Consider the following 9,200-nt stretch of genomic DNA (forward strand, 5'->3'; position numbering starts at 1 on the left):
GTAAATTTCATTACAAATTCATTATGTATCAATATGGTGCACAAGCTTAAAAGAAATATTCTCACAAATACAAAATAGGGAATTTTGAAGCCAGATGCGTGTGCCATGACAGGTGGTCGAAATAAAAAACCGTGCTGTTCTGTAAGATATCACGTCGTTTGTGAAACGTTGTGAACCGATTTCCAGTGATGCGCGATTTGGATGCATCTAAAGTAAAAGTAAACTAACATCTGAATATCCCACTGCTGGGCTTAGACCTCATCTCCCATTGAGAAGAAGACGTAGAACTTAATCGACCACGTTCAATACGGTTTGACACACATGTAAAATAATTTTACTGAAATTTGACGTATACAGTATTCGTCACGATGTTTTGCTTCACTGCCGAGGACGAGGTGAATTATAAACGCAAGTAAATAAAAATTCAATAGTGCTTTTCTGGTTTTGAACCCACGATCATCTCAGTGCATTCAAACTCAAACTCCTTCATTCAACATAGAAGCATTACACTTACTTATTGATAGTCAAATTAAACACAACCACCGGTTCGGAATAGGAAACACCCTGACCTGAGAAGAACCGGCGAAAGAAACTCTAACACAATCTAAATAAATACATATATTGAATATGAATAGAAATAGCCAGGAGGCGATCGTTTCATTCCCAAGGTGTGCCATCGATCATAAACTCACTAATTGTATAGTAACCTTTCGCACACAAGCGTTCCTTAACATTTTTTTTTTATTTGGCAACAGAAGCATTTTGAACGCTTTCTGGGATCCTGTTGTAAAACCGTATACATTGCCCCACAAAAGAGATACTGACTCTATGCAGTCGAGTAACAGGATGTTATTATGTGTATCATCATCCTCCTGCCCTTATCCCAACTCTACTTGGGGTCGGCGCAGCATGTCTTCTTCTTCCATACTTCTCTGTCGGACGTCATCTCACAAGTAACATTCTTTCTAACCATATCGTCTTTCACACAATCCATCTATCGTTTCTTGGGTCTTCCCCTACCTCTATATCCATCCACATCCATTTTCAAAACCTTTCTCACAACATGGTCCTCATTCCTCCGCATAACATGCCCATACCAAGACAGCCGGTTTCCGGATAGCTTCTCGGTTACCAGTGCCACTTTCAAACTTCCTCTTATGTACTCATTCCTTACTTACTCTATCCATTCGCGGCTATACTTAGCAGCAGGATGTTATTATGTGTATCCTTTAAATAAAGTAACTATTATAGTCAATGTCGGCCAATGATCGCTCTCAGACATTTTACGATCGTGTCGTGCGATGAGTTTCGAGTTCAATTGCTTTCACGACGTATGAACACGACATGTGTTTATTAGTGTGAGTTTAAATTTAAAAAAAAATGTTTCAAGGTCTCCGAGCATCAGGCAGACGGCTGGCGCAGTGCAGCTCCATCATAATCACCACGAAAAGAACCTTTCCCATGCAAATCGATGGGGAGCCATGGATGCAACCGCCGTGCAAGGTAATATTTGAATTATGACATATTTAAATGGTGGATAAGAAATTTTCAAATAGATAATTATCTTCGTTAATTCCAGGCAGGATATATTATATACATATATAATTGTATTTAACTAACATAAGTTTATATTTTAAATGTTGGAAATGAGTATAAGCTTATATTTTAAATGTTGGAAATGAGTAACTACTGAGTTAAATATAAAATAGCGTAAAGTTGTTTTTTTTTTTTAATTTTAATATGACGTTGCACAAAGCCTACCACCAAGTAAATGTAGGTAGCCCTTGCATCGTGGGGTGCTTCATCGATGTTGGTCATGTCTTGAACCACCAGTGAACCCAAGGAAGTCTCATAAAAATAATTGTACTACACAATATCTTTGAATAATAAATATATTCTGTTTCAGATAACTATCACCCACAAGAACCAAGTACCAATGCTAATGGGTCCAGCTCCAGAAAAAGGAAGGAGTTTCTTCAAGCTTTTCACCCACTGTTAAACCCACTCATTCCAAAACGTTAAAGGTTAGAAAGAGACAGATATATAAACTCAGTTTCATCTCTGAATGTATTAAATTATTATAATTGTTATTGTGTGTTATGTATAAATATGTACTTCTAGGGTTTAAAAATCAATATATTTTTTGTATTCTTTTTTAATTTATTTTAACTATTTTTTTTCTATAAAAAAAATAAATATTAAATAAATGGTTAAAAAACAAAGACTTCGGACTACTAAATGGCTTTTTATAATGATATTTTGTGCTTATAATGTTCTTAGACCAGCTTCGAATTGTACCAAAAATAATACGTCCATTTTTGCGAAATTATATTACTATAATATCTACAGAAATTTCTAGAATTCGCGTAAAATAGGTCTTAAAACCTAGAAAATAAGCTAATCAAATTTAACTTAAACATTATTTTATTGCATAATAAATAAAAATATATTTTATTAAAATTTTATTTGCAATAGCATTTTATTTTATATAAAACATGCATTTTTTTTAATAATATGCAAACTTTAGTTTTAATAAATTAAATATACTATAGTGAATTGTTGTAAATGTTTATAAATACGTCAATCTAGGTAATTTATTTAGTGATCTGTATTATAAAACGAAATTTAAGGTTTTTTTTTTTAAAGATACATCTGGACTAAGACTAATGATTTTGCAAAAAAAAAAAAAGTTTAATATTTTTAACTCTTTTGACATTCATATTTGCGTATGAAATATTTGAGCAAGGAATTAGTTATAAAAATTATATGTTTATTTTTATCTAATTATTACAATTAATATTTACTTCAGACTGCCTTTTCAAAACTTTTAATTAAATTTTATTTCATGTATAACTATATCTAATATAAATGTATAATTAAAATAAAACCCTACAGATATTAAGACAAATATACACAAATTAAAATATATTGTATAAACTTTAAAAAATATATAAGGTCTATCTAAATTGTATAATTGTAACTATAGAAAAATCACAACGGTTGTCTGCACGCACACCAAAATATTTTATTATGTGTATAATTCCGCATAAAATTATATTCCTCGTATTTACACAATAGTTTTAATATATAAATAGATTTAAATATAAACGACTTTCTTTCTTAGATGATTCAATGGTATGTCCATTTCAATAGCACGAGGAGTTAAGATAAACAAACCTTAGATTTACATATTCCATGTGATTTGCTAATAACTCAGCTATATTGTGCACCACTAACAGTTCGTGATTAATATATCTTTATTTACGATACAACACTATTCCAATTAAACATTTATATCATCTTTAATTCTAGTTCAAAAGTTTCGATAGCAAATTCACTCAAAGTCATATAAAACGCGTTTTTTTAAATCCATATTTTTTATGACATTGGGCCATTCGTTGATAAGTGGTCACTGTCGATAGACATTAGCACCGTTTTTTTAACTTTTACTTACATAACCAATGCGACGCCAGCGGTACATTATATAATTGTTTTTTTTTGCCACCTGATGGCCACCTGATGAGGTAAGAGGTCACCACCGCCCATAGACAATGTCGCTGTAAGAAATATCACTTAACAGAAACATTCCTTACATCGCCAATGCTCCACCAACCTTGGGAACTTAGATGTTATGTTCCTTGTCCTTGTACTGGCTCACTCACCCTTCAAACCGGAACACAACAATACTGAGTAGTGTTGTTGTTGTAATATCTGTTTATTTATCTTTTGTCCTCCTGCCATTGAAATAAGCTAAAGATTTCTGTGCAAAAATTTGATGGCGATCATATACCAAGTACACAGTAGTAACCCTACCAAATATAAAATACATTTAAATTAATTTTCTTTTACGATTGTTGAGCTATTCTTATAAAAGTAGAGTTATTAATTGCAAACAAATAATACTTTTTTCTAAATATATCTATGTTTAATTCGTAGTCGATACAAAATATTTCCGGCCAAAATATTGCCAAATTTTTGCCAAATATTTAATTCATGAATCATTATTATTTATGAAAAATTTAAAGCTGTTCTAGCCCACTCTGGGCAAGGTTATCTATTAAAATTAGAAGGGCATGGAATACCACGCGACGCAGTCGATACAAATCTATGGGATTTCTGTAATAGTGACAAATCATTAATTCATAAAAGAATATTATAAATTTAAAAAAAAAACGCAATATTTTACAGTAGACTCAACTGATTGCTTCTGAGCTGGCAGAATTACCGAAAGGAAAGGAAAACCAGTTGACAAGCGCTTCCCCACCCCCCTCCCCCCCAGACGATCTTTCGCTCTGTTTCGGTCTATCTCGTTCTATTATTTAAACTATTTTTTTGTTATATTAATAACAATTTTAATTCTCGTCATTTAGGTATTCTCAAAGGTTGATTGATTTATTTCATTGTCTGTTATATTTTATATATTATTGTTATGTTATGTATCTTATACGTAATATATAACCGGGTGTCCCGAGACGGCACTCTTTTTTTGTTTCATTTCCAATTTAAAATTTAATTATACAAGTGAAATTATTTAGCGCAGGAGGCGACGTTTACAATAATGTTTAATGTGAAGTTTTACGTGCAACGAGTTTGTACTTCTGTCGAATATGATTTGGTAGTGATTTTACATTTTTTTAGTATAAGATTTTTTTTTTACATATAATCTCATTGACGGGTTTTAATGTTTGTTGTTTAATTAAATAAAGCTTGTATCGTTATTATTGTTAATAATATTTAGAATTAATTATTTTTAAAAGGTCGATTTTAATAATTGTCTTTGGAAATTTGAATTTTTTTGAATATGGAACGTTTACGACGTTCGAATGTTTTACTTGCGTCGCGCGTGTTTTGTTTTTTTTTTTTATTTAATAACGTTAGCGTTAATGATTTCATCTACGAATCTTGTTACTCGTTTTAATAATTCAAGTATCGATGTAAGTTGGAAATGTTCTTTGAATGTTATTAAATAAATATAAATACATATAAGGATAATTTAAAGGCTTACTCAATTAAGTTAAATGTAAAAAAAACCCTTTTTTTTTTTGTTATAAATAGTGTTGTGCATTCTATAAAAGATCATTTATTCTATCTATGTTATCTAGTGTATATTAAAGTGTTGTCTGTCTGAATGTATGTAGAAAGTTGAGACTGTCGAACTAATTAATATTAATTGACATATTATTTATTAATTTTGTAATATATTATCTGTAAAGAGTACTTCATTCCAAATATAAAATATACGAGTGTGTTTTATATAAATCTTACTTTTTTTAATTGACTAATTAAAATATAGATTATATACAAAAGTATGTTTAATAACTACCAAAAAAAAAGTTAAAATTCCGTGAAGTTATTTCATAAGAAGTATATAAGATTCTGTTGTTTAAAGTACGTCCCTAATAAAACAATATATAGTTAATTTGATTTAAAAAAATATTTAATAAAAATCTCACGTCTCACTGCATAAAGCCGTCCCACGCTGTACGTGTTGTGTTTGTGTGAGTAAACGTTATACAATAATGTTCATGTTATTGACGGTTTTATGCAGAACCAACATACAGGTAGATATAATTCTTTTTTTATTTTATATATCACTTCTGACAGTCTCAATTTATTATTAGTGTATTGTTATTGGAAAAAAAAAACAGATTTTAGCGTCGCGATGAAACAATTAAAAATATGTGCCAGCTTTAATAGTGTTAAGATATATTTATTAAAATTATAAATATATTATTGAATATTATTTATCTTTGATTATTTATATATACTAGACAGACTGTCAAGGCTGAGAGAGCACCGGGGAAAACAGTGGGCAATACTATCAGAAGTACACGCACACTAGTAAAGTATTTATGACGTTTGGTGTGTCAAGCGTAGCGGTCACGCACACAGAGGTAATAATGTTGGCTCGTTTGTTTTAGTTCAATTGTAGTGCGACTCTATCTGTATATATAAATAAATTAAGATTATTGTAATGAATATATGTGCATTTAAAATTCGTCTTGTGTTTCTTTACCTGTTGCCATGATGAGGTTGGATGTATCGCCAAATCAAATCATCGGATGTCATATAAAAGTTCCAAGGTTTTTTATCAACAGAGTTTTTTAATATTCTGTGAATGGTATCCCAGTCGAGCCGAGATAGTCTAGTGGTTAGAACGCGTGCGTTTTAATCGATGATTGCGGGTTAAAACCCAGGCAAGGACCACTGAATTTTCATGTGCTTAATTTGTATTTATAATTCATGTCGTGCTCGGCGGTGAAGAAAAGCATCGCGAGGAAACCTGCATGTGTCTAATTTCAACGAAATTCTACCACGTGTGTATTCCACCAACCCGCATTGGAGCAGCGTGGTGGAATATGCTCCAAACCTTCCCCTCAAACGGCAAGGAGGCCTTAGCCCAGCAGTGAGAAATTTACAGGCTGCTAATGCTTACACTTGTTTGGCCCACCGGAAGATACTGTTTCGCGCTATGTCATTGTCGTGCCATGAGTGTGGTTGGCTTGTGGACACAGCGTGCCACACTGTAATGGATGTGCCGCGAGGGTACTCCAGCTCCATTCTTTGGTGGTATATGGACGGAGACCTATCGTTGCCGGGTGTGATAAACGCCATGCCATCAGTAGCGAGAGGTGCTGGATAGAGTTGGTATCCTTCTGTTGTAAAAATGTTATCGCAAAAGGAGGCCTTGGAGTAGGAGCTTGAGGAAAGTGCCTCGACTGACCAGAGCAGAAAAAATGGTAAGTAATAAGGTGGAACGAAGTCGGTCTTCGATAGGTCTGTCATTGCCAACGTAACTGGTGTTTTTTAATCTCTTTCCTGTTCAATTTCAAGTTAAAATAAGCAAGTAAATGTTGCTTAACGAAACGGCGAAATTTTAAATCGTAACTAGATTAAAAACACGTTAATTTAAAATTTAACTGCATCGTAATTGATTAATATTAAAATTTAATGAAAGAATGTAATTATAATTTCGTAAAAAAACAAACGGACATGTTTAATGTACACTATTCCAAAACCAATCATTTTATGTAATTTTATACGCATAGTAATAATTAAATTCCACGGACATTTATAATGAATAAAACTCCATCAGGCAAACGCCGAATAACATTTTCAAGATGAATTCCTACTTGTGGGTAAGGTTTTAATGTTATAAATTATAATTATATTTATTTTCATAAGACGTAGAAATATGAAATAAATACAGTTACTGTGTGATACTGACCGCGTGGAATGGTGGCAAGAATGCTGGTGAACAAGCAGCATTTCCGTGTGTGATCTTATTCAACAGCTCCTTTACCAAATGATGAACTTTTTGTACGCAAATGATTGACATTTAAATTTTAAGTTTAAATTATACTAGCGACCCGCCCGGCTTCGCACGGGTGCAATGCTGATACTAAATATACTACAGGATGACTTACAACTACAGTTTTTCTGTCATTAGACAATACAAACCGCTATGTCCCTGGGTTTTTAATCCGTAATATTCATTTAAATTATATACTGTAAAGGGCCATATTGATCTGATTGACTGGTAAATAGAGCACGTGATGGTAAGGGGTAACCCAGAGACATTGGAGCTGTAAGAAATATTAACCATTCCTTGCATCACCAATGCGCCACCAACCTTGTGAACTAAGATGTTATGTCCCTTGTGCCTAGCTCTGACTCACTCACATTTCAAACCGGAACACAATAAATACTATCTAAGAATGTATATTAGTATTGCTGTTTGGTGGTTGAACAATTTGATAGATTATATTAATATGTTTATTTATATTTATTTTATTTCTCTTTAATATTGCTCCCTTGCTAATAATTGTTTGGTTGCTCTCGAGTTTGGCTGGTAGAGATTTTATTCCCCTGAGTCCACCTCTTGTACAATACAAATTTGATACGCAACGTCTAATATAAAGACATAAATTTATCATTGAATTTTCAATATATAGCTTACATTTAAAAATATGCATGTATTTAAACATATGCACCTAGTTATAGAAATAAAAGGGAGTCGAGAAAATGTTGAAAAAATACGTTCAAAATGCTCAATAAGCGTAATGAAGTATTTAACGGAAAAATCATTGCGAATCCGCTAATGAATATCGTTTGAATTAAGAATTTCTTGAGAAGGCTAAATACACAAATATTCTGCCAACTTTACTTCATGAGATCTATATGACAAGTTATAATATCAATTTAACTTTTGCCAGAAATCGACGTTCGTTTGGGCACAACCAGTATGTCGCCTACCTTACTATTGTAAATAATTAAAAAAAACATAAAGTATTGTTCAGTTTTTTAGCTCGTTCTTTTCAGGGCTGAGATACATCCTTCTAATCCGGAAGATTTGGATTTTTTTTTTTATAAAAACGTTTTTTTCTTCACAGGTAGCTTTGGTAGCGGTGTGTCTAATCGCGGCCTACATTCAATGTCCGCACTGCAATGCGCACCCGCCGCGACAGTATTTACCAAACCATCGTTTTTAATTTTCGTCATCAAATAACATGACAAAGAACTCATCGAAAGGCCTAAACTTTCATAAATAAAAAATAAATATCGATCTATTTCAGTTTAAACGCAAATTAGGATGATATAATATATTATTGGGGACTAAAATTGTTTTTAATTCCGACAGTTAAGCCATTAGATGATGTTTTTCTTGTTTTACAATTATAAAAATTATAATACAAGTATAATAAATTACAAGTGTTAAAAAAACAGTATTTTTACTTCCCTATCCGCCTTGTGATATTATTAAAATTGATGAATTAATAGTAGAACATCCAATAATAATTGATGTACTGTTTAAATTTGCAAGAGATATTATTTATTGAATTTAGATTCAGACTCTACCGAGAAGACTCGGCGACAAAATCAATAGTTACTCTTTTTCAACATCTAAAAATACAGTCATTTTAGTTAAATACAAATATATATGTATGTTATATATCCACGTATCATCTGTGTACTCTTGTATTGTATCACAACTATGCATGCATTCCAATCAAACAAATTAAATCAGGTTCCGTTCAATCAGAGATAAGGATTTGTGAGAGACCGCATATTTCGAATTTAAGGAATAAATATAAACTTCATATTGATAATGTAAGAACTAATTATGGTAAAAAAACAATTCTGTTTGAGGGAGTACAGCTGTTCAACAAACTACCAGATGAAATAAAACTATGTGATAT

The 9,200-nt window shown here is 31.9% G+C and overlaps 1 protein-coding gene and 1 long non-coding RNA gene across 2 annotated transcripts in view; both read left to right on the top strand.

Moving 5' to 3' along the window:
* Nucleotides 1-3,261, top strand: part of Dgk (Diacyl glycerol kinase) — a 145,613-nt gene extending 142,352 nt beyond the window's left edge. Inside the window, exons 23-24 of the mRNA XM_026634845.2 lie at nt 1,391-1,503; nt 1,907-3,261. Of these exons, the coding sequence (XP_026490630.1) occupies nt 1,391-1,503; nt 1,907-1,999 (206 nt within the window). The 3' untranslated portion in view covers nt 2,000-3,261. The remainder of the gene's footprint in view (nt 1-1,390; nt 1,504-1,906) is intronic.
* A 3,820-nt stretch (nt 3,262-7,081) lies between these two features.
* Nucleotides 7,082-8,622, top strand: LOC135194248 (uncharacterized). The gene is made up of 2 exons (XR_010309727.1): nt 7,082-7,139; nt 8,394-8,622. It is a non-coding gene; the product is annotated as an uncharacterized LOC135194248 (long non-coding RNA).
* The last annotated feature ends 578 nt before the right edge of the window (nt 8,623-9,200 follow it).

This window comes from Vanessa tameamea, chromosome 28 (assembly GCF_037043105.1).
Source record: "Vanessa tameamea isolate UH-Manoa-2023 chromosome 28, ilVanTame1 primary haplotype, whole genome shotgun sequence".
Classification (NCBI taxonomy): domain Eukaryota; kingdom Metazoa; phylum Arthropoda; class Insecta; order Lepidoptera; family Nymphalidae; genus Vanessa; species Vanessa tameamea.